This window comes from Cervus canadensis, chromosome 7 (genome assembly GCF_019320065.1).
Source record: "Cervus canadensis isolate Bull #8, Minnesota chromosome 7, ASM1932006v1, whole genome shotgun sequence".
Taxonomy (NCBI): Eukaryota; Metazoa; Chordata; class Mammalia; order Artiodactyla; family Cervidae; genus Cervus; species Cervus canadensis.
In genome coordinates, this window is record NC_057392.1 from 29,553,503 (window position 1) to 29,579,760 (window position 26,258).

General features: G+C 36.8%; 1 protein-coding gene across 4 annotated transcripts in view; it reads right to left on the reverse strand.

Annotated features, from left to right (window-relative positions):
• The window catches only part of ANKRD28 (ankyrin repeat domain 28), a 207,522-nt gene that overhangs the window by 84,795 nt on the left and 96,469 nt on the right, over window positions 1-26,258 (reverse strand). Inside the window, exon 2 of one of the 4 annotated variants that reach the window (XM_043474782.1) lies at window positions 18,253-18,290. The exons of the other annotated variants lie outside the window; for them this stretch is intronic. Coding sequence (XP_043330717.1) covers window positions 18,253-18,264 — 12 coding nt within the window. The 5' untranslated portion in view covers window positions 18,265-18,290. The remainder of the gene's footprint in view (window positions 1-18,252; window positions 18,291-26,258) is intronic. 4 annotated transcript variants of the gene reach the window in all.

The window sequence follows — 26,258 nt, forward strand, 5'->3', positions numbered from 1 at the left end:
AGGAGATTTACCACTAGCACCACCTGAGAATCTCAATTTACTATACAGACTCTATAAGGCTCCATTCTATATTGAACCATTGTTTGTTTAAAACTAATCACTCTCCCTCAAAACCTGTGGCCTGACTTCACTTTTTCTTATCAATTTCTTATCATAATTTTCTAAGTAGTTTTCTTTTCTCTGTTTTCCATTTACTTTCCTCTAATGGTCACTTTCTTGGTTGCCACTTATCATTTTTACTTTTCTTTTATTTCTACTACTATCAGTCTGAAACTTTCCTGTTGAATATCTGGGTATCATCTTTCAAGGCTCAGCTTCTGGTCCACATAACTCAGCTGGAATTACCTAGGAATGAGTCATATCTACTCTTTGTCTTCACCTCTTCATAAAGTAAGTTATGATGGCTGGTTGTCCTCAAGATCCTGCACTCAGAGAAGCCTTGTGGTTAACCTCTGCCTTGGGGATATCGTTCCATAGGGTGCTGGTGGATGTCTGAGATGCCTCAAATAAGAGAACCCTAGTTTTCTTCAGTATGGAAGTGACACTCTGTACACTTAAGAACCATCTGGAAAAATCCTCAGATTGCGTTGTTAGTTTTTATTTTTACGTGACAGCAGATCAAAGTTGGAAGGCAATTTCACATTCACTAAATCATAAGCTCAATCACCTTTAGTGGCACCAATCATCTCCACTCTCCCTCCTTAACCTGATGTTTGAAAGCACTAACCTATCGCTAAAACCAGTTGTTGTTAAGCCGCTTGGTCATCTCCAACTCTCTGCGACCCTGTGGACTGCAGTATGCCAGGCTTCCATCCTTCACCAGCTCCCGGAGCTTGCTCAAACCCACATCCATCGAGTTGGTGATGCCATCCAACCATTTCATCCTCTGTTGTCCCCTTCTCCTCCCGCCTTCAATCTTTCCCAGCATCAGGGTCTTGTCCAATGAGTCAGCTCTTCGCATCAGGTGGCCAAAGTATTGGAGTTTCAGCTTCAGCATCAGTCCTTCCAATGAATATTCAGGATTGATTTCCTTCAGGGTTGACTGGTTTGATGTCTTTGCAGTCCAAGGAACCCTCAAGAGTTTTCTCTAGCACCACAGTTCAAAAGCATCAACTCTTTAGCACTCAGCCTTCTTCATGGTCCAACTCTCACATCTGTATGTGACTACTGGAAAAACCACAGCTTTGACTATACGGACCTTTGTCAGCAAAGTAATGTGTCTGGTTTTTAACACTGTATTGAAACCAGTCAATCTCTACTAAGAGAATGAACAGTGGCACATTTTCATCTTTCACCTTTGTTTCCTTTACCAAGAATGCACTTTCCCTGCCCAAATCTTTCCTACTCTTTATGGCCCAGCTCAGTCTTCAAGACCATGTCAATTCACTGGGATCGCTCTACCCCAGGCTTCTATTATGACATTATCATTTGTACTATTCAGGTGGCATTCTTGTTATTGCTCAACTCTGGTTTATGTCATGGTTTCATAATTAGGTAATAAGTATCTGGAGGAAGCAAACTATCTAATTTTATACCCACACAGCACCTGGCTCAAAGTTACATGCCACACAAGCACTAGAGAGGTTTAAACAAAGTGAAACATTAATGAAGAAGATTCACCATGAATCAAGGACACACTAATGTGATGCAGCGTGTGAGAGGCGTGTGTGTTGATCTGGGGGTCCCAGAACACAGTGTGCTCTAGGAGAGCTTCTGACAGACAACTACCCAGATCTCTGGGAACACACAACTATAAACATGAGTTAAAAACTAGCTCTATAATGTTTGTTATGATTCTTTTCCAAGGAATACTTGGAGAACCTCTGTGGAACCTTTAAGTTTCAGATTACAACATGAAAAATCATCTGCATTTAGCAGAACAATATAACTTTAAGTAAAAAGTATTTTCAACTGTAAATAGTCTGTGTTTCTCTCACTATTCTTAAGAGCTACAATTTATTGAACACATACCTTAGATGGCATTACTGGGTGCAAGGGAAAGAAATCTAAATTGAATCTGTTTAGGTAAAATGAATCTATCAGAAGGATGCCGGAATACCTCATGGAGCTGAGCAGCAAACAAACTACAGTTTTGGTAAGGCAGGCACGCAGCAAGGCCACAAGGGAACACAAAACATTCAGGACTCTTGTCTTTTTCCATTTTTTCAGCATCAGCTTCTTTTCTTTGCCTTTACCAACAACACCTTCCCTCTTATTAGGAAACAAAACCAATACAGATCCTGGGATTTACTTTTAAAAATTCAGCAGCCCCAAGAGAAGTCTTTAATTTTAAACCTCAGAACAGTACTCTGATAGACTCCACTTTGGTACGTTGCTTACCTGTATACCAACAGAGTGCAGTAACCATGTGGGACAACAAGCTTCTCAGAAAAGGAGTGCAACCTGTGGATCTTTATTTTGTGGCAGGCACTGCATAAGGCATTTCACATATCTGCTTTACTTTGCAAAATGACTGTATGGTTTAGCATGCATTATTCTTAAGAGATGAGAAAACTGTTTTTAAACCCAGGCTCTTCACCTAAACACTGTTAACAACGGACCAATTAAAAGTATTTATCAAAGTTTGGCAAGCTGTGGCTTCTCCCGGGAATTGTGGAAAAAGCAAAACCGCTACAAATACACTGCTTAGCTCTTTGGGCTGGAGGTGGAACTTCCCCACACTTGGGGACAGTGAAATCTCGCTTATTCCTTCTATGCACAGAGCAGAACTATCATTAGGCTGTAAACGATGTCCCTCTAACATTCTCTTTCTATATTCACACAAGGAGGAAAAGGAATGGCTAAGGAATAATTGGGCAGGCTACTTCTCCTTCCATTTCTTTAGAAAAGTGCGCTAGCCAGATATCCAGGATTGCCTATACATTTGACCCTTGGACAGCATGGGTTTGAACTGCGTAGGTCCATATATAAGCCAGTTTTTTTCAATAAATATATTAGGAAAAATTCTGGAGATCTATGACAATTTGGAAAACTTACAAGTGAACTATGTAGTCTACATATACTGAAAAAACTAAGAAAAAGTTAGGCATATCATGAAGGCATAAAATACATGTAGATACTAGTCTATCCTTGCTTAGGCATAAAGTGTGTGATATTTAATATATTTAATGTTAGTTTTCTTACTGTTTTATAACTTTGCTTTCAAAGGATTATATTACTATATGGTATCCCCTCCTCCTCCTCCTCCCTCATCTTATAATTGGAGAAACTGCATTACCAGCCTATCAATAACATAACTAAGTGGTTTTTGTACAGGCTAGGCTTCTGAGAAACAACTGATTACACCAGGCTACCACAGAACAATCATATTGTTGCTGCTTCAATATCACTGCATGAATTGTTGTACTTGTAAATAAACATGAGTTTCTTTTTCATATTTTCTTTTTTGATGTTTAGTGTTAGCAATACATATAACATCTAGTGATTTGTATCATTATAAGACAATATTGATGGTGGTGGTGAGAGAGATGATTCATCTTATAAACAGATGATGTAAACTTACAGTACAGTCAAGTACTGTAAATGTATTTTCTCTTCCTATAATTTGCTTAATAATATTCCTTTTTTCTAGTTCACTCTAAGAATATAGTGCGTGCATGGTCAGTCATGTCTGACTCTTTGTGACCCCTACTCTCAGTAGCCCTCTGTCCTTGGGATTTTCCAGGCAAGAATAGTAGAATGGATTGCTATTTCCTCCTCCAGGGGATCTTCCTGACCCAGGGATCAAACCTACATCTCTTGAGTCTCTTGCATTAATAGGTGGATTCTTTAACACTGAGCCACCTGGGAAGCCCATATAATACAAATAACATACCTTATCTGTGTTAATCAACTGTTTATGTTATTGGCAAGGCATCTAGTCAACAGTAAGCTATTAGTATTAAGTTTTAGGTGAGTCAAAAATCATACATGAATTTTCAGCTACACCTGCTGGGTGCAGAGTAGGGGTGGGTGCCCTTTATTCCCATGCTGTTCAAGGATCAACTGCATTTAAGTACCAGGGAGAGTACCTAGGTATGAATGTCTATACTTCCACACTTCTGAAAACACTTAACAAGAAAGTATATATCCAACAGTTCACCAATGATACATAGTAAGTCAGCTATATTAAAAATAAATAATATAATGACCTAGTTGTGCTGGTTAAACTAAAACACAAAACCAAAAACAATTCATCTCAAATAATGTACCTTAAACACAGCAACAGATGCTTTACAAATCCTAATCTCAGTACAATGAATGCAAGCCAAACTTTAAAAACTTCAGAGCAATAAAAGGGATGCTCAATAAATATCTGCTGGCTTGAATTTATCAAACTCACAGGCAAATCTCCTAAGACAGATAAAAATTAAAGTCAATGAGTAGCATAAAGCAAAACCTAAAGGAACTTGAAATGTTTAGCTTTTGACAGTAACAATCATTCTGGATAACAGAGACAAGGAGATTTTACCTGACCCTCAATCACCCTTGTAAAAGGTTACAGTTATAAAAATATTCTAGGGAAGTTGGGGAAGGGGGAAAAGAAGGCAAAGAAGAGGGTGAAAGTTATTCTCTTGGTTTAATGTGTTATTAAGGAGATTTTGAAAATAGCACCATCTTTTAGGACAGAAAATGTTTACAGTTCTTTAATTGTAACCTCTTATTTTTCAAGTACAGAAAAGCACCAATTAAAAATGGTTTTAAAATAAAAAGATCTCCTCTCAGAAGGGTAGGGACAACACTGGTTCAATCAGCAGCTCAATGACATCAGTGAGGTCTCTCTCAGAAATCCTACCTGTCCACTTTGCTGCCAACCACAACTATATGTTCCAACCACAGTGTAAAGGCTCATCTCAAGCTAGTCCACCCCAGACAACATCCAGCAACTATCCAGTAGCAGAAGCCATCTACTCCCTGTATGTCTACTGTAATTAATTACTTAATGAAATTTCAAAAGCAGTTTTAGGTTTTAAACACATCAATACATGACAATCACTCAAAGTCAGAACCTTAGGGTTCACTCTTGATGTTGCAAATTCTATGGGTTTGGACAAATGTTTAATGAAACTTATGTATCTATCATTATGGTATCAGAGCATTTTCATTGCCCTAGAAATCCCATGTGCCCTGCCTATTCATTCCCACCCCTATCAACCCCTCATGTTTATACTGTCTCCACAGTTTTAACTTCTCCAGAAAGTCATACAGTTGGAATCATATAGTATGTAGCCTTTCAGACTGGTTTCTTCCACTAAGTATAGCATGCATTTAAGGTTTCTTCATGTCTTTTCATGGCTTGATAGCTCATTTGTTTTTAGTGCTGAATAATAATCTATTATTTATCCATTTACCTATTGAAGGACATCTTTGTTGTCATTGCTGTTGAGTCGCTCAGCCGTGTCCGACTCTGTGATTCCATGAACTGCAGCACGCCAGGATTCCCTGTCCTTTACCACCTCCCAGAGTTTGCTCAAGCTCATGTCCATTGGGTTGGTGATGCCATCTAACCATCCTGTCCTCTGTCGCCCCTTCTCCTCCTGCCTTCAATCTTTCCCAGCATCAGGGTCTTGTACAATGAGTTGGCTCTTCACATCAGGTGCCCAAAGTACTGGAGTTTCAGCTTCGGCACCAGTCCTTCCAATGAATATTCAGGACTGATTTCCTTTAGGATTGACTGGTTTGATCTCCTTGCTGTCCAAGGTACTCTGAAAAGTCCTCTCTAGCAGCACAGTTTAAAAGCATCAATTCTTTGGCCTTCAGCCTTCTTTATGGTTCAACTCTCACATCTGTACATCACTACTGGAAAAACCATAGCTTTGAATATATGTACCTTTGTCGGCAAGGTAGTGTCTCTGCTTTCTAATACAATGAGTTTGTCACAGCTTTTTTTCCAAGGAACAAGCGTCTTTTAATTTCATGACTGCAGTCACTGTCAGCAGTGATTTTGGAGCCCAAGAAATTAAAGCCTGTCACTGTTTCTGTTATTTCCCCATCTATTTGCCTTGAAGTGATGGGACTGGATGTCTTGATCCTGATTTTCAAATGTTGAGTTTTAAGCCAGCCTTTTCACTCTCCTCTCACCCTCGTCAAGAGGCTCTTTAGTTCTCTTCACTTCCTGTCAAAACGGTAGTGTCATCTGCATAGCTGAGGTTATTGATATTTCTCCAGCAATTCTGATTCCAGTCTGTGCTTCATCCAGCCTGCTTGGTTGCTTCCAAGTTTTACATCTTCCTTTTCAATTTGTATACCATTTAGTTCCTTTCCCTTGTTATTTCCACATTAGCTGGAACTTTCAGGATGATGCTGAAAAGTTGTTGTAAAAGGGAACACTCTTGTCTTACACCCAATCTTAGTGGGAAAGGTTTGAGTTTCTCACCATTAGCTGTAGATTTTTTTTGTCGACATGCTTTATCAAGTTGAGGTAGTTCCCTAATTATTCCTAAGCTTAAGGAAAGACTTTATCATGAAGGTGTTGGATTTTGTCAAACACTTTTTCTGCACTATAGATATGATTTTGTGATTTTCTTTTTTAGCCTGTTGATATGACAGTTTACATGAATTAACTTTCAAAGGCTGAACCAGACTTGCATAGCTGGCATAAATCCCAACTGACCATGTTGTAGAATTCTTCTTACACATCGTTGTATTTGATTCGTTAACACTTTGTTGAGAAACTTTCACATCTATGTTCATGAAAGATACTGGTCTGTAGTTTTCTTTTCCTATACTGTTTTTGTCTCATTTTCATATTAGGGTAATGCCAGCCTCAAAGCCTGGAAAATCCCATGGACGGAGGGGCCTGGTGGGCTGCAGTCCATGGAGTTGCTAGCAGTCGGACACGACTGAGCGACTTCACTTTCACGTGTTGAGAAGGAAATGGCAACCCACTCCAGTATTCTTGCCTGGAGAATCCCAGGGACAGGGGAGCCTGGTGGGCTGCCGTCTATGGGGTCGCACAGAGTCAGACACAACTGAAGTGATTTAGCAGCAGCAGCATCAACCTCAAAGAATGAGTTAGAAAACATTCCCTCTGCTTCTAGCCTTTGAAAGAGATTGTAGAGAACTGATATAATTTCTTAAGTGTTTGGTAGAATTCATCAGTGAATCTGTCTGGGCCTGGTGCTGTTTTAGAAGGTTATTAATTGTTGACTCAATTTCTTAATAGATATAGCCTATTTGGACTGTCTGTTTCTTGTGAGACTCTCAGCAAAAGAATTTTTTAAAGGAACTGTCTATTTTATCTAGGTTGCCCAATTTCCAGGCATGGAGTTGTTTGCGCTACTCCTTTATAATCCTTTTCAGGTCCACAGGCCCCACAGTGACAGCCCTTCTTTCATTTCCGATAAGAGTAATCTGTGCCTCCTCTCCTTTTTTCTTAGCTGGTGGAGGCTTATCTATTTTGTCAATCTTTTTAAAGAACTAGCTTTTGGTTTCACTGAAAACAGAAAATCAATAGAGAAAAATCAATTTAATTGACTTTTGCTCTAATTCTATTTCTTCTGCTTTTTTTGGATTTAACTTGCTCTTCCTTTTCTAGTTTCCTAAAAGCTTAGATTACTAATCTTCTCTTCTAATATATACATTCAATGGTGTACATTTCCAGAAAAAGCAATGCTTTCATTGCATCCTCCAAATTTTGATAAATTGTGCTTTCATTTTCAGTACAAAATCTTTTATATTTCACTTGAGATTTATTCCATGGCACATTGTTATTTAGAAGTTTGTTACTTTAATCTGCATGTATTTGGGATTTTCCAGTTAACTTTGTTAGTGACTTCTAGTTTAATTCCATTTTGTTCTGAGAGCAGACGTTACATAATTTCTATTCTTTTGAATTTGTTAAAGTGTGTTTTATGGCCTAGAATGTGCTCTATCATGGTAAATATTTCATGTGAACTTAGAATGTATACTCTGAAGCTGTTGGATGAAGCAGTCTACAGATGTCAACTATGTCCAGCTGTTTGATAGCGCTATTGATTATGTCCTTACTCATTTTTTACTACTTGATCTATTTCTGATAGAGGAGTGTTGGAGTCTCCATCTCTAACAGTTGATTCATCTATTTTCCCCTGCAGTTCAATCAGTTTTTCTCTCACATAGTTTGATACTCTGTTCTTAGGTGCATACATATTAAGGATTGTTATGTCTTCCCAAAGAAGGGACCCTTTGATCCCTATATGAGACCCTTCTTTATCCCTGATAACTTCCCCTGCTTTGAAGTATATTGTGTCTGAAATTTATATGGCTACTCCTGCTTTGTCCTTTTTTTTTAAATTGAAATATAGTGATTTACAATGTTCTGTTAATTTCTGCTGCACATCAAAGTAATTTCAATTTTATATATATATGAAGTGCAGTGTTAGTCACTCAGCTGTGTCCAACTCTTTGTGACCCCATGGACTATAGCCCGCCAGGCTCTTTTGTCCTCGGGATTCTTCAGTCTATGGGGTTGCACAGAGTCGGACATGACTAAAGCGACTTCGCAGCAGCAGCAGCAGCACATATATATATACACACACACACATATGTATATATTATACACACACACACACACACACACATTCTTTTCAGTTATTATTCTACATTGTGGTGTATCTCAGGACACTGAGCATAGCTCCCTGTGCTATGCAGGAGGACCTTGCTGTTCATCCATTCTATATAATAGTTTGCATCTGTTAACCCCAGACTTCCAGTCTGTCCCTCTTCCATCCACTCTCCTCCCTGACAACCACAAGTCTGTTTCTCTATGCCTGTGACTCTGTTTATGTTTCGTGGATACGTTAATTTATGTCATGTTTCAGATTCCATATGTAAGTGGTATCATATGGTATTTGTCTGACTTACTTCACTTATTATCATCATATCCAGATCCAACCATGTTGCTGTAAACGGCATTATTTCATTCTTTTTTATGGCTGAGTGGTATTCAATTGCATATTTGAGCCACATTTTCTTTATTCATTTATATGTTGATGAACAACAAGGTTGTGTCCATGTCTTGGTTACTGTGACTAATGCTGCTTATGAACATAGGGGTGCATGTATCTTTATGAGTTGTAATTTTGTCTGGGTATATGCCCAGAAGTGGGATTGCTGGATCCTATGAGGTAACTGTTTTCAGTTTTTTGAGGTACTGGCATAATGTTTCCACAGTGGCTGTACCAACTTACATTCCCATACTTCTGCTTTCTTTTGATTAGTGTTAGCATGATTTTTTTTTCTTCATCCATTATTTGTATGTGTCTTTCTGATTAAAGTGGGTTTCCTATACACAACATATTGCTGTTCTTCAATCCTCAGTCATGTCAAACTCTTTGCGACCCCACAGACTGCAGCATGCCAGGCTTCCCTGTCCTTCACTATCTCCCAGAGTTTGCTCAAACTCATGTCTGATGAATTGGTGAGGGCATCCAACCATCTCATCCTCTGTAGCCCCCTTCTCCTCCTGCCTTCAATCCTTCCCAGCATCAGGGTCTTTTCGAATGAGTTGGATCTTCGCATCAGGTGGCCAAAGTATTGGAGCTTCATCTATAGCATCAGTCCTTTCAATGAGTATTCAGGGTTGATTTCCTTTAGGATTGAATGGTTTGATCTCCTTGCTATCCAAGGAACTCTCAAGAGTCTTCTCCAGTACCAGAGTTTGAAAGCAACTTTCAACTGGCTCATTTAGAGCACTGACTACTGATACACTTGGATTAATAGTTACTATATTCATTACACTTTTCTATTTGTTTCCCTCATTCTTTATTCCTATTTTTATCTTCAACTCTCTTTCTGCCTTTTGCAGTTTTACTTTAGCATAAATTTAGTAAAAATCCATTTTCTCTACATTCTTAGCCTACAGTTGCACTTTAAAAAAATTTTAATGGTTGGACTACAGATTACTGTACACATTTACAGCTGATCTATCTACTTTCATAGATACTGTCAGTTCTTTTAGAAACAAAATAACCCTGATTCTTCAGTCCTGTCCCTTATTATCACTGTCACCCACACAAAATCAGACCTCTGACCATCAGAAGAAGGGGGAAAATTAATGACTACTAAGTAAGAAGCCAAAGTTTCTGCTACTTTGAGTTTGCAAGACAATGTGGTATGAGGAAAATATCAGAAGACGCAAGACACCTATTAGAGAAGAAAGTCAAAGCAATTTTATTACAACCCACTGAAAAGAAAAATGTAATGAAACAAAAAAGAATCATTAGCTGTATTATAAGCTAAAATCTGATGAAGCATCCCCCGTCACCCCTAAAATCACCGTGAAATCACCCAGGCTTAAGTGATATATTATAATTCACAGGGCAAACAGAATAGTTTACAGAGCTGTCACCACTGTGGACAAAAATAGCCTCAGAGATCATCTAGTTCAATTGCTTTATTTTACAAATGAGAAAAACAGGGTTCAGAGAAGCTGAACCTTGGAAGGGCACACAGGCTAGAATCTGGTTTGTCTGACTTAGAAGCCAAGATTCCTCTCGCTATTACATTTTGGATCTCTTTACCTTCTTACAGTTTAATAAGTTAACAGCACCAATGTGGGAGCTAGCATTCTTTATATTCATGTGTTTAGCTGTAAATATCTGCACATATTTGGATTTTAGAAAATAATATATTTTAAAAATCAAAGCAGTGGACTTCCCTGGTGGTACGGTAGGAAAGAATCTGCCTGCGAAGGCAGGGTACATGGGCTTGACCCCTGGTCCAGGAAGATTCCACATGACATGGAGCAACTTAAGCCCGAGGGCCACAAGTACTGAAGCGTGAACACTTAGAGTCTGTGCTCTGAAACAAGAGAAGCCACCGCAATGAGAAGCTCATGCGCCACAACCAAGAGTAGGCCCTGCTCACCACAAGTGGAGAAAAGCCCAAATGGCAACGAAGACCCAGCGAGCCAAAAATAAATAAATATATAATTTTTTAAAGCAGTAACAAAGGACTCATTACTATCCCATAACTGTAGAAATATGGCCCCACTTTAGAAAAAATTTCCATATAGCATGACAACCTTAACCTTCTTTTTAGAGCCCTCTATCTGTGGTAATTACAATTATGAAGTGAAACTCACAGTACAGAGTCCAGGAATAAGAGACGTTTTCAGTGCTTAGAAAAGAATCACATGAAAGAGGAGACTCAATCCTAAGATAATTTAAACACAAAATATCACATTGCCTACTAGAAAATACATGTAACTGAGAGTTACATTAACATTTATTAAAATTTATTAAATTAACGTTTATTAAGACATTCATTAAAATTATTAACAGTTTTTATAGTTAGTAAACAAGGAAGGGGTTCTCCTGGCGGCTCAGTTGGTAGAAAACCCGCCTGCAATGCGGGAGACCTGGATTCGACCCCTCAGTTGGGAAGATCCCCTGGAGAAGGGGATGGCTACCCACTCCAGCATCCTGGCCTGGAGAATTTCACGGACTGTATAGTCCATGGCACGGCAAAGAGTCAGACACGACTGAGCGACTTGCACTTTCAAACATGGAAGCTACACACAACAATTCATATTTCTTGGTGAAGCTTATTTTGAACAGTCTCCATTTATAAACAAATACTTTAGATAAGGCTACTCAAATATGCCCTCACTTAACTATAAATATTAATCTTCAGCACAAGATAACATTTTATATTATCAGCAGCTTGAGAAAAAGAAATCTAGTCACAAATATATGCATATGTCCTAAGGTCATGATATTTAACTATTAAATCACATATATTCTCAATTAATAGATAATCTAAATATGCTCCACCAGCAAATTACATGTATTATATATAACCTTAAACATTAATTTAGAACAGGACTAAAAAAATCAAGTAAGAATCAGATTTCACAGCTACTATGGGGGGGGGTGTCTTCATCCTGATTTGAAATATACCAGTTAAAATCATTAGATACACTAGAAAGATTTGATCTTATCTCTAAAATCCTATGCTTGAACTCTAACACAGTGAGTAAATACAAATATGGCTTTCTGTGGTAGGTAGGAATCAATGTGGTTCTGTAAATATATTACACACAGAAACCTCTTTCAGGTGTGGGAAACAAAATGATCAACTTTATTAAATGGGTTTATGAAAATGTACTTTAGTCAAGTTTATGCAGCAGCATTTTACTTTTTAAGTGATTTTATGTTATTCTTTAAGTGATTTATATAATTAATATTTTTTTCCATTCGGCAGCTGAACCAAAAGGAAGACTTCCCCCAGTTACATAACAAGAGTTGTCAATACCTTTAAAGAAATTATCCTTGTATTCAGTAAGATTTTCAGCATAAATTATCTGTATTTAGTACAATATCAATTTGGGACAATATAAAAAAATTAACATTTGTGTCACTGGAGTCCTAGAAGGAGAGGAGAAAGAAACTAAGAAAAGAAAAAAATTCTGAAGAAATAACAGTTGGAGATTTCGCAATTTTTGGTAAAGACATACATTTATACATTCAATACGTTTAGTGAACAACAAATAGGATAAATGGAAAGAAAACCATGCCGAGACACACCATTATCAAACTGTTAAACTCAATGATAAAGAAAAATTGTTTTTCTCAGGCTGCTTTTAAAGACAAGTTACATATAAAAGAAATACTCAAATACTTGGATTTCTTATCAGAAACCAGGGAGGCCAAAAGGCTGAAAAAAAAAAAACAAAAATATAAAAAACCTGTCAAACAAGAATTCTGTATGACATGAAAGTGTCCTTTAGAAATGAAGGCAAAATAAAAACATTCTCAGATAAAAGAGAACTAAAGGAAATTAATTCCCAGCTGACTTGCTCTATAAGAAATGCTAAATGAAGTTTTTTTCAGGCTGAAGGGAAATGCTACCAGAAGGGAAACAGATCTTCAAATATGAAGGAAGCAGGATTTATTGAAAGCAAAAAATTTTAATGTTATCTGGGAAGGAATTCAGTGTACTACATATATTACATGGCAAATCTAACACACAGAGTGGAGAGTAAGGACTTATGGATTTTTTTAAACTTTAAGTGGTAAAATTGACTGTGAAAAGATATATATTTACATTACAATCCCTAGAACAACTACTAAGAAAATAATAAAGATATGGTCAAAATGCCATTAGGTATGCAAAAATAGTATATCCAAATAATCCAAAAGAAGAAAAGAGGGAACAAAGGAGCAAAAATTAAAAGGGATGGACAAAATTAACAGAATCCAGCCAAATCAATAAATATATTAAATGTAATGATCTGAATACAATAGGGTCAATTCATGAAAAAACAAAACAAAAACAAAAAGCCATTGACAACATTAATGTATTTATACCTAATAACAGCTTCAAAGTACATGGAAGTGAAACTGATTTTATTAGGAAGGGAAAGACAGATAATCCACAATTAGAGAAAAACTTTAGCATGTCTCTCCCAGTATCAAAAAGGACAGGCACCCAAAAGAACAAGTAAATAGAAAAATTAGCAAAGATACAGATGACCTAAACAATGCTATTAATCAATTAAACCCAGTATTTTCAGAATGTTACAGAACATTCTACCTAAGAACAAAAGAATATACATTATTTTTAACTGCACTTAACACATTCAGCAATGTAGATCATATTCTGGGCCAAAAACTGTAACTTAACACAATAAAATAAAATGAAATCATACAAAGGATGTACTCTGGCCATGACAGAACTAAACCAGAAATCAGTAACAGAAAGACATTTGGAAAATCCCCAAGTATTTGAAAATGAAAGTATATTCTCTAATAGTAAAGCATATTGAATAAAAGAAGAAAACTAATTCTAAATATCCCATGTAAAGAGGAAATCTCAAAGGACACTAGAAAGTATTTTGAATTGAATGAAAATGAAAATATATCAAAATTGTGATATGGAAATTAAAGCAGTATTCAGAGGACAATTTAAATATTAAATGTTTCTTGCACAAAAGAAGTTCTCACAACCTATGGTTACCAAAAGGGTAAACGTAGGGAGGGACACATCAGGAGTCTGGGGTGAGCAGGTCCACGTTACCATACATAAAACAGGTAACTAACGAGGACCCACTACAGAGCACAGAGTACTACACTCAAGATTCTGTAATAAGCTGTTACAGTTAAATCTGAAAAAGAATAAAATAACCACAAACAAGCTGAAGAATAGAAATGATAAAGAATAGAAATTAATGAAGGTGCAAACAGAAAAATAGAGAAATTTAATGAATCCTAAAGCTGCTTCTTTGAAAAAAATCATTAAAACTGATAATCCTCTAACAAGAGTTACAAAAGAAGACAGAAGCTTGCATCAGGAGCCAAACAGGGGATTATCAGTACCTTAAGACATCAAAAAGATCAAAGGAATACTATGAAAAATTTTATGCACAAAAATCCCACAATTTGGGAGCACCCTTGGTGGCTCAGTGGTAAAGAATCCACCTGCCAGTGCAGGAGACGAGGGTTCGACCCCTGAGTGGGGACGCCCCCACATGTCACGGAGCAAGGAAGCTCATGTGCCACAGCTGGTGACCTGCGCTCTAGAGCCTGAGAGCCACAACACTGAAGCCCATGCACCCAGAGCCCGGCTGGCAGTAAGAGAAGCCACAGCAATGAGAAGGCCACGGGCTGTAAGGGGGAGCTCCCCAAGTACAGAAAAGTCCACACAGCAACAGACACCTAGTACAGCCAATAATAAAGAAATAAACTTAAAAAAAAAAAAAATCCCACAATCTGAATAAAAGAACCACTTCCTAAGAGACATACAAATTACTCAAAGGAAAACAAATAAACAAAAAAACAGTAACCCAAATAGTCTTACATTTATTTTAAAGAGTGGAATTCATAGGTAAAAACACATCCTAAGAAAGAAAACTTGAAACACAGACAGTTTCAATGGCAAATTCTACTAAACATTTAAGGAAGAAATGACACAAATTTGAACATCATCTAGTAAGCAGAAGAGGAGGGAACGCTTTCCAATTTATGAAGCTAATATGTTATTATCCTGATACTCAAAACAGGCAAAGATATTACAAGAAAACTACAGATTAATACCACTTAGCAACATAGACATAAGTACCCTCAACTAAATATATATAGCAGACTGAATCCTGCAGTGCGTTAGAGGAATACTATGTCACAAACAAGCGGGGTTTATTTTGGGATCACATGTCTCATTCAAACAGAACCAACATAATTCAACATATTTTAGACTAAATAAGAAAAAAAAATCATGATTATCACATTTTTTAAAAAGTATTTTTTCATGATTTAAAAAAACCCTCAGCACACTAGAATAAAAAGGAACTTCTATAACTTGATAAAGAGTATTGATGAAAATTACAGCTAATATCCTATTTAATGGTAAAAGACTGAAAGCTTTCCTTCTGAGATCAGGAAAAGGGCAAGTCTGTCTACTTTCATCACTTCTATTCATTCTCATACTGAAGTTCTAGTTTGCAAAATAAGTCAAGGAAAAGAAATAAAAGGCATATAGATTAGGAAAGAAGAAATTAAACTGTCTCTATTCACAGATGGGAGTATTATCTATAGAGAAAATCCCAAGGAATCTTTAAAAAAAAAATCCTAGAATGAGTTTAGAAAAATTGCTGAATGCAAAGTTAACACACAAAAAGCAACTGTATTTCTAAATACCAGCAATTAACAACTACAAGTAAAAAATATTTTTAAAAAACTGTACATTTACAATATGAAAGAATGAAAGAAAAAGAAAATACAAATGCTTAGATATGAATCTGACAAAAATTTTGCAAGATTTGTATGGTGAAAACCACAAAACATGAAAGAAATACAGACAACCTAAATAGAGAAAGAAACCACACTTGTAGACTGGAAGACTAATTATTGCTAACATATTAATTTGATCTATTGATCAATATTCAATGCAAGCCTAATCAAAATCCCAGCAGGACTTATAGTAGATATAACCACCTCGAATTTATGAGGAAAGGCAAAGACGTTAAAATAGTCAAAGCAATTTTGATAGAACAGAACATAGCTGGGAGCCTCACACTGTGTGATTTCAAGGATTACTACAAAGCTGCAATAATCAAGGCACTATGGTATCAAAAGGGAGAGCCATAAGCTGAATAAAGAGTTCAGAAATCAATTCACATGAATATTATCAACTGATTTTTGGCAAAAGTACAAAATCAATTGAATGGATATATAATCTTTTCAACAAATGCTTCTGGATATTTGTGTGCCAAAAACATTAACATCAATCTATACTTAATACCTAACACAAATATTAACTCAAAAACATCATAGACCTAACTGCCATATCCAATGTTTTAAAACTTCTAGGAAAAAAGACATGAGAAAACATGTAGGTTAGGCAAAGAGTTCTTGGATATGAAACCAAAAGCACAGTCCATGACACCGATATATTAAACTTGATCAAAATGAAAAAACTTTTTTTTAAAGGAAGATATCAGTTAAGAGGATAAAAGACAAGACATACACTGGCAGAAAACATCTGTAGATCACACATCTGACAGAGAACCTGCATTTGCAATATATAAAGTACTTTCAAAATTCAAAAATAAGAAAAGAGTCCAACAAAATAGGGGTAATTAAATTGTGTTGGGACAATGTAGTATCCATCTGGAAAAGAAAAAAATCCACTAACTTAAGTTACATGCCTAATTTAACTACAAGTGTATCATAAAGCTAAATTTAAAGAGTATAATGATAAAGTTATCAGAAACAAATATATTACCTTTGTGACTTAGGTTAAGGAAAGACTTCTTGAGTAAACAAAAACTCAAAATCATTAACAATAACGGAAAATGCTGAAAAACTTGACTACATTAAAATTAAGACCTCATGTTCAATGACACAATAAAGAATGAAAAGGCACACTGGAATGGGAAATGGTATCTGTAAAACACATGGTTCATGAAGGGTTCATATCCAGAATATATAAAGGACTACCACAGATTAGTAAGGAAAGAGAGAAGTAAAAAGAAGAACAGCGAAGTGTTTAACAGGCACTTTATCTATGTGTGTGTGCTCCTCTGTCCATGGGATTTCCCAGGCAGGAATACTGCAGAGGGTTGCCATTTCCTTCTCCAGGCCATCTTCCTGAGCCAGGGATTAAATCTGCATCCCCTGCATAATAGGCAGGTGGGTTCTTTACCACTGAGCCACCTGGGAAGCCCCAAGAGGCTATACATATGTCCAATGAACATATAAAAAGGTACCTGACACTAGTACTAAAAAAAAAAAAAAACAAAACAAAACACCTCTCCAACTTTGTAAATAATAAGATACTACCACATACCACAGAATGGCTAAATAAGGAAGTATGACAAAAACCAAGAACATGGTTCAACGATGTGGACCAACAAGAATTCTCATACAGTGCTGATGGGAATGTAGACTGTTTAAGAATATGGCATTCTCTACTGAGGTGAATATATGCATAGCCTTAAATATCAGGAATTCTACACCTACATATATACCTTATAGAAATGCATGGTTATGGGCAACAGAAGACAAGCTTATGAAAGCTGCATTGTTTACAAAAGGCAAAAACTGGAAGTAACCCAACTATCCCCCAACAGGAGAATACGGATCAACTGTGGGGCAAGCACTCAGTGGGAGATATGAACAATCTTTAGCAACAAAGAACACAGGCAAACTTTTATCTATTTTTTTTTTTTTACAGGCAAACTTTTAAAATGAGACAGTTTCTGCAAAAGAACCCAGATCCAGAAGAATACATGTTGTATGACTCATTTAATTAAACATGCAAAATTAAATTATATTGCTTAGGAAAGAATAATTAGGTGGCAAAATTATAAAAGAACACTAAGAAAGAGACTATAATAAAAGTCAGGCTACTGGTTACACTGTGGTGTGGGAGGAAATAGTTCTAATCACAAAGGGGGCACAAAGGGCCCTTGTGAGGTGCCAGCATGTTCTGTTTCTTGATCTGGGTAGAGGTTACATTTAAATGATTCATCATATTCTCTACTTATTTACATGTTTTAAGTGAGCTATATTTCATAATTTTAAAAAGATAAAAAGGAGGAGAAAAATTCAGATATGAGTGCTTCAACATTCTTTCAAAATATCAATTAAAACACATTTGAACTAAGATGAAACGTACATCAAAAAATTGGCAGAAGACACAGACTCTGAAATGATATTTCAGCTTAAGAAAAGTAGCTTCCTTTGTTGGTTTGTCAAGTTTCATTCTCCTGAACTAATGTTTGAAATGAAAATGAAAGTCACCTGAGTATTGGAAAAGAAAGCTACTCACCCTTACACCCATGCCTTTCCCCCAACTATCATTTGGATCTACAAGGGAATTAAGAATAAAAATAGAAATTTTATTACCAGAAATTTGCGCAAGGCCATCTGAAAAAACTCAAATAAACGATTTAATGTAATACAGTTTCTATGTAAACAAAATCCCCAAATCCTCACTGTACATATCTATCTTCTAAACTAATGATAAAAACTTGACATACAGCATTTTGTAACTGTTTTCTTATATACAAAGACAAATATATTCTAAAATGAATAAATATTTTTTGAGCTTGTACAAGAGAACATGCTTCATTATCACTTGGGTAAGAAATATTCAAATCACTGAGTCTCTAGAAAAACTGAGGGAAAAAATGATACATTAATAAAATATTTATGTAATTTACATGTTTTCCTCAAAAAGTAATTATACTAAGATATGAAAAAATATCTCAAGGTTTTATCATTGTAATTTAATGAAAATGTGTATTTGTTTAATTGACTCAAATCACTCACTTTCACAGTAAATATTCTAAAATTATCAGCTAAAATATTCCATTTGTGAACATGATTTGGGATGGGATGTGACATCAGAAGTTTCCTACCCCAAATCTGACTCTGGCTAGTACAGGTTCTTCGGTTTATACAAAATCACCAATGTATTAGGCAGCTAGACTTGTTTTTGTGTGCTGTTCTGGCAGCATGACCTGAATGAAAACTGAACCCCATATTATCAAAAAATGGTTTTATCACACAGTTCTTGGCTTTATTAGGCAGTTCTTAACAGAGAATAACATCCCTGAATCCCCTCTTCACCTGTGGCCTTTCTATTGTTTCCTGTGCTGCTTTTAAGCTTTGCTCAGCAATCCTGCAAACTTTATTTTTATTTACTGATTATGAGTTAGACTTGTCATTCAATAGTAAAGTTTGACTTTTGAGGATTGTCAGGGAAATGCAAATGCTAAAAACTTAATTAAATGCCTTCCTTAAGAACCAACGTCCATTCCTCAGCATTGAGGGAACAGCGAATTAAGTACCTTTGGCAGAGAACAAGGTAGAACAAGTCCACCTCCAGCCGTCCCTTTTAAAGTCAGTATTCTTGACAGACCTTTAGTAGAATGGTGCATACGATAAGATTATTTTTCGTAAGAGCCTTTGCTTGCCTGCATTTCAAGTGCACGTATTTTTTGGTTTTGGTCCCAACCCCCCTTTTTTTTAAAGAATTCACCCTTCCTATGTTAAAGTGATTTGAATTGTCTAAGCAAGAACTGACGGAAATACAAGAACTAAAGAGTGTCTTGATGATAATGAAAGAGGAGAGTAAAAGAGGAAAGTGAAAAAGCTTGCTTAAAACTCAGCACTCAAAAAACAAAGATCATGGCATCTGATCCCATCACTTCATGACAAACAGAAGGTGAAAAAATGGAAAGAGTGACAGATTTTATTTTCTTGGGCTCCAAAATCACTGCAGGTGGTGACTGCAGCCATGAAATTAAAAGACGCTTGCTCCTTAGAAGAAAAGCTATGACCAACCTAGACAGCATATTAAAAAGCAGAGACATTACTTTGCTGACAAAGGTCCATCTAGTCAAAGCTATGGTTTTTCCAGTAGTCATGTATGGATGTGAGAGTTGGATCATAAAGAAAGCATCAGAAAACTGATGCTTTTGAACTGTGGTGTTGGAGAAGACTCTTGAGAGTCCCTTGGACTGCAAGGATTTCAAACCAGTCAATCCTAAAGGAAATCAGTCCTTAATTTTCATCAGAAGGACTGATGCTGAAGCTGAAACTCCAATACTTTGGCCACCTGATGCAAAGAACTGACTCAACTGAAAAGACCCTGATGCTGGGAAAAACTGAAGGTGGGAGAAGGGGATGACAGAGGATGAGATGGTTGGATGGAATCACTGACTCGATGGGCATGAGTCTGAGCAAGCTCTAGGACTTGGTGATGGACAGGGATGCCTGGTGTGCTGCAGTCCATGGGGTCACAAAGAGTCGGACATGACTGAGCATCTGAACAGAATTGAACTTATAGTAAGTCCTTTGTATACATGGATCATAAATACTTGAGAAAAAAATTTCAGAAAGTTCCCCAAATCAAAATTTGAATTTGTCCCAGGCCAGCAGCTATATATAGCATTTACATTGTATTTACAACTATTTACATAGTATTTATGCTGTATTAGATATTATAAGTCATCTAGAGATGATTTAAAGTATATGGGAGGATGGGAGAATGTGTATGGGTTATACAAAAGTATATTTTTGTATATATGGGTATACTGTTTCATACAAGTGTCTTGTTGAGCATCCACAGATTTTGGCTATCTGGCAGATGAGATAGGGTAACAATGGGGAGTTCCTAGAACCAATACTCCACCGATGAAGGATGGCTATATGGGTCTAAATACAGATAATTCAAATAGGGTGTCTATCTCCAGAGAGTTACTGAACATGACACAACTGAATTAAGATGAGAGTTACAAAGAAGTTCGAAGTAATATAGCCATCTAATTAGGGTGATATAATACCACCTAGGGGACCAGGAAAGGTGCTCCATAAAAAGAGATACTTAAATCTTGTATTAATTTTGTTTAGTTGTGTAAGAAATGCCCATAAGTACAGCAGCTTAAAGCAGTAATCATCTGTTAGTTAGAGTTCTGTAGGGTAGAAATCCAGGTATCGTGTTGGCTGGGTTCTCTGCTCAGGGTAGCTTGTAAAGCTGGAACCAAGGTGTCAGTGGGCTGTGCTCACAAAAGGAAGCCCAACTAAGGAAGAATTCACTTCCAAGGCTCATGCAGGCAAAATCTGGTTCCTGTGGTTGTGAGACTGAAGTTCCAATATTCCTTTCTGACTATCAACTGGAAGGTTCCTTCCTTTTGCTCCCATAGACAATTGTTGACCTGTGGCCCCTCCATCTTCAAAATCAACAGCAGATAATCTGCCTCATATTCCATTCCTTACTCCCTGTGTTTCTGACTCTAGATTGAGGTTTAAACAGCTCATGTCATCAGGTCAGGCCCCCCCAGCTATTCTCACTTTTGGAAAGTGAACTGTGCTAGATGTCATAAACTCACAGGAGTGCCATCCTATCATATTTACAGTACAGGGGATTCTACAGGATATGTACAACAGGAAGTGAGGACTTTGTGGACCACTGGAAGAGCTCTGACTGCCATAAGCTGCAACTTGTAGAATGAACAGAAATGGAAGACGAGATGAAGAGAGCTGGAAGCAATGTGGGCACAACTGATACCCAGAGTCAAGAAAGAGCATTAATGACATGGGGAAAAGTATGTATGACTGGTCTCCCCAGTGCCCAGCATAGTTAATAGCATGTTTTTGTTAAGAGAATGAACCAATATACCAAATTATATCAAGTTAGACTATCAAATATTTACTAAGGGCTTACATACTTACAGCTACAAGAGAAAAACTAAGAAATCTGTTCTAATCTAAGTCACTGGGCAGAAACAGGGGTGACAAGCCAGGGGGGACAACACAGACAGAAAACAGAACTGGACATTAAGAAAATGAGGCTCTTAAGCTATCTCTGCTAAATGGAAGTGACCACATCAAATAAACTCCAGGGGTCTCAGCTGAATGACATAACTACTATACCTCCAAAATCCCTTTCCAGCGCTATCTATCTTACACAATGGAAGGCTTGATCCTTGCCCTGGAGCAAATTCTATTTAAGAAGTTTTGAATCCAGTTTTAATTCATGTTGTAATCTACATATTGCTCTATTAGTAATAATATTAAAACAACAAGTCCACAGAGCATCCTAAACACGGAATTGACTCTCCTCAGGTGTATGCATTTAGCAGCAATCAGATAGTACTAGGCTAAGGCTTACTTGCTTTTCATAAAAAAAAAAAAAAAAGGAATAAAAACACCAAAATTCCGTATCAATAAGAGTAAGAGGAAGCAAAGGTGATGCCATCTATGAATGGGCAATTTTAATTATCAGATACAACACAATTGTTTTGAAAACTAATGTAGAGAATTTCTTTTTCAAAAAGATTGCTGGACTATAATAGAAAATTGCTATTTCACAAAATATGTAAGGTGCAAGTGTGAAAACATTCATTGGAATGTTAGCTGTTTCAATCAATAAAATGCTTCTTAATGGCTTTTATAAAGTTAAGTATATTTTTAATAGGCATATTTCCCTGAGCTGAAGAGACAGAGCTGGGAGTCTGGGGGAGAAAACCAGGATAAGAGTTCTCAGGGCAGAGTGTCAGAGTGGAGAGATGATACAAAGAGAGAAGCCTAGAGACCTGCAGAATATCCCTTTGTGCTAAGAACAGAGAGAACTGAGCAGCACATGTGCAAGGGACTTTTCACGAGTGGAGACTTGTGAAAAGAACCACCCAAAATGATTAAAGCTGTGCTTTTCAATCTTTTCTTCTTTATCACTTGAACCCAAGAGACTTTTTAGACTACGCTTTCCTAATTGCCTTGAGGAAATTTTAATGACTGTGTACCTAATTTATGTTCTTTGGCTCTTGGTAGGGCCACGAATCATTGTAATATGAAAGATTTTTCACATACACACATGCATCCCAACAAAAAACACAATTTGGAGGTGATAAGGAAATGGCAACCCACTCCAGTATTCTTGCTTAACCCCACAGACAGTGGAGGCTGGGGGGCTACAGTCCATGGGGTCAGAGTTGGACACGACGAGGTGACTTAGACAGCACTGCATATCACCACCAACGAATGCATGAATCAGAGGTAACAGTACTCAGTTCACACACAGGGAACTATGCACTGTTCCTACCAGCCAGGCTAGAAAAGCCTACCACTCCCAGAGCCTTGGGTAAAGTACTCAGGAAAAATTATCTCAGGAGTGGGAAATAATTATCCTGTTTTGAAATTAAACATTTATAGTAGGAACAAAATGTGTAAGATATGGACAAATCTGAAAAAAAAAATGTAAAAGCGGAATTTAAAAATTTTCTGAGGGAAATTAAAAATGACCTAAATAGAGAAATATATAACTTGCTCAAAGGTAAGGGGACTCAGTACTGCTAAAATTTTAATTTTTGCCAAGCTGATCTATAGATTAACAAAAGCCTGATTTCTTTCTTCCTCAAGAAACTGACAAGCTGATTCTAAAATTCACGTAGAAATGCAATGGACCTAGACTAGCCAAAATAATTTTGAAGGAGAAAAAAGTTGGTAATTTCAAGACATATAATTCTTCTATCAGTTATAACTCTTCAAACAGTGTGGTATTGGTGTTTAGCTAGACAAATACATCAATGGAACATAACAGAGTCCATAACTAGATTCACACATATAGGTACAATTGACTTTTGATAAAAATGCAAAGGCAATTCAGTGAAGAAAGCATAGAATTTTCAAGATTTTTTGGGGGAGGAGGGAACCCATGCTGTGTGGTTCCTGATGAGGGACTGAATGAACCTAGGCCATGTCAGTGAAAGTCCAGAATCCAAAACCACTAGGCGAACTCCCATTTTCAACAAATATGTTAACAACTGGATATATCCATATATTAAAAAATGAACTTTGATGTATACCCTGTATCACATGCAACTCAGACTATAGATCTAAAAGTAAAATTTATCTACTTCTGCTTCACTGACTACACTAAAGACTCTGACTGTGTGGATCACAACAAACCGTGGAAAATGCTTACAGAGATGAGAATACCAGACCACCTTACCTGTCTCCTGAGAAACGTGTTCGCAGGTCAAGAAGCAACAGTTACAAACAGACACAGAACAACTGACTGGTTCAAAACTGGGAAAGGAGTACAACAAGACTGTATATTTTCACTCTGCTTATTTAACTTATATGTAGAGTACATCACACAAAATGCTGGGCTGGATGAAGCACAAACTGGAATCAAGATTGCTGGGAAAAATATCAATAACCTCAAATATGCACACGATACCACTCTCATGGCAGAAAGTGAAGAGGAACTCAAGAGCCTCTTGATGAGAGTGAAAGAGGAGATGAAAAAGCTGGCTTAAAACTCAACACTCAAAAACGAAGATCATGGCATCCAGTCCCATCACTTCATGGCAAACAATAGGTGAAAAAATGGCAACAGTGACATTTTATTTTCTTGGGCTCCAAAAATCACTGCAGATCGTGACTGCAGCCATGAAATTAAAAATGTTTGCTCCTTGGAAGGAAAGCTATGACAAAACTAGACAGCATATGAAAAAGCAAACACATTCCTTTGCCAACAAAGGTTCATAAAGTCAAGCTATGGTTTTTCCAATAGTTATGTACAGATGTTTGAGAGCTGGCCCATAAAGAAGGCTAAACGCTGAAGAATTGATGCTTTCAAACTCTGGTGCTGGAGTAGACTCTTGAGAGTCCCTTGGACTGCAAGGAGATCAACCTAGGCAACCTTAAAGGAAATCAACTCTGAATATTCATTGGAAGGACTGATGTTGAAGCTGGGGATCCAATACTCTAGTCACCTGATGCGAAGAGCTGACTCACTGGAAAAGACTTTGACACTAGGAAATGACTGAAGGCAAAAGGAGAAGGGGGAGACAGAGGATAAGATGGCTAGCTAGCATCACCTACTCAGTGGACAGGAACTTAAGCAAACTCTGGGAGACAGTGAAGGACAGAGGAACCTGGCATGCTACAGTTCATGGGATCACAAAGAGCCGGAGAAGACTTGGTGAATGAACAACAAAACTTTTAGAAGATAGGAGAAAATCTATGTGACACTGAGATATAGATTTTTTTCGACATATCACCAAAACCAAAATCCATAAAAGAATAAATTGATAAACTGGATATCATCAAAATTTTAAACCTCTGTTCTCTAAAAACACTCATAAGAGTGAAAATAAAGCCAGAGATTGAGGATTTGTGTTCAGAACATATAAAGAGCTCTCAAAACTCAAGAGCAAGAAACTATCTAGTAAGAAAGATTACCAAAAACATTTGAAAAGACATTTCCCAAAGGATATAAAGACTCCCTAGGAGCAATGAAAAGATGCTCAACATCATCAGTTATCTCAGAAACATAAATCAAAGCTACAGTGAGATACTATCTATTAGAATGTTTAAGATAAGAAAACACTAATCATACCAAACACTGGTAGGATGTGGAAAAAATTGGAATTCTCAGGTCCTGTTGGTGGGAATGTATAATGGTAGAACCAGTTTGGAAACAGTTGGCAGTTTCTTAAAAAGTGAAACATACACCTACCATATGGTCCGACCATTCTGCCACCAGATATTTACCCAAGAGAAAGGAAAGCATATGTTCATACAAAGACTTGTAGACATACCTTCAAAGCAGCTTTATTTGTAACAAATAAAAAAAAAAAATCCCTCAAACTCTATCAACAGGTGAGTGGATAAACAAATTGTGTATATCAATACAGCTCAATGCTATTCGGCAACAGAAAGTAATGAACTATTAGCATATGCCTCAAGATGGATGAATCTCAGAATAGTTATGCTGAGTTAGAAGAGCTAGATAAAAGAAGGACCTACCATATAAAGCTCTGGAAAATTCAAGTTAATCTACAGTGACACAAAGTAGATCAGAGGTCAGGGGCAAATAGAATCTTTTGAGAATGATGGAAATGTTAACTATCTTGACTGTGGTGATGGTTTCACAGGCGTACACCCATATCAAAACTTATAAAACTGTACACTTCAAATATATGTAACTTACTGCATGTCAATAATATCTCAATAAAATTTAAAAATACACTGAGGCACTAATTGAGACTTAGCAATTAGCAAGTTCAGCCCAGTTTGAAATTCAGGACACAATCTATGACATTTTTGTTATATAATACAATTATCATTATTTATCTACCGCCAATTTACATAAACATGTCCATTAAAATAGATTCAAATAAAGAACTTACAGGACATTTAGTCTATTTGGGAAGCTGATAATATATTTATAATAACTCATAATAAACTCCAACATTATACAAGTTTCGTTAGCACGCTCGCACCGTCTGCGTCAGCCAGTGTATCTGTCTATGAAGGGTG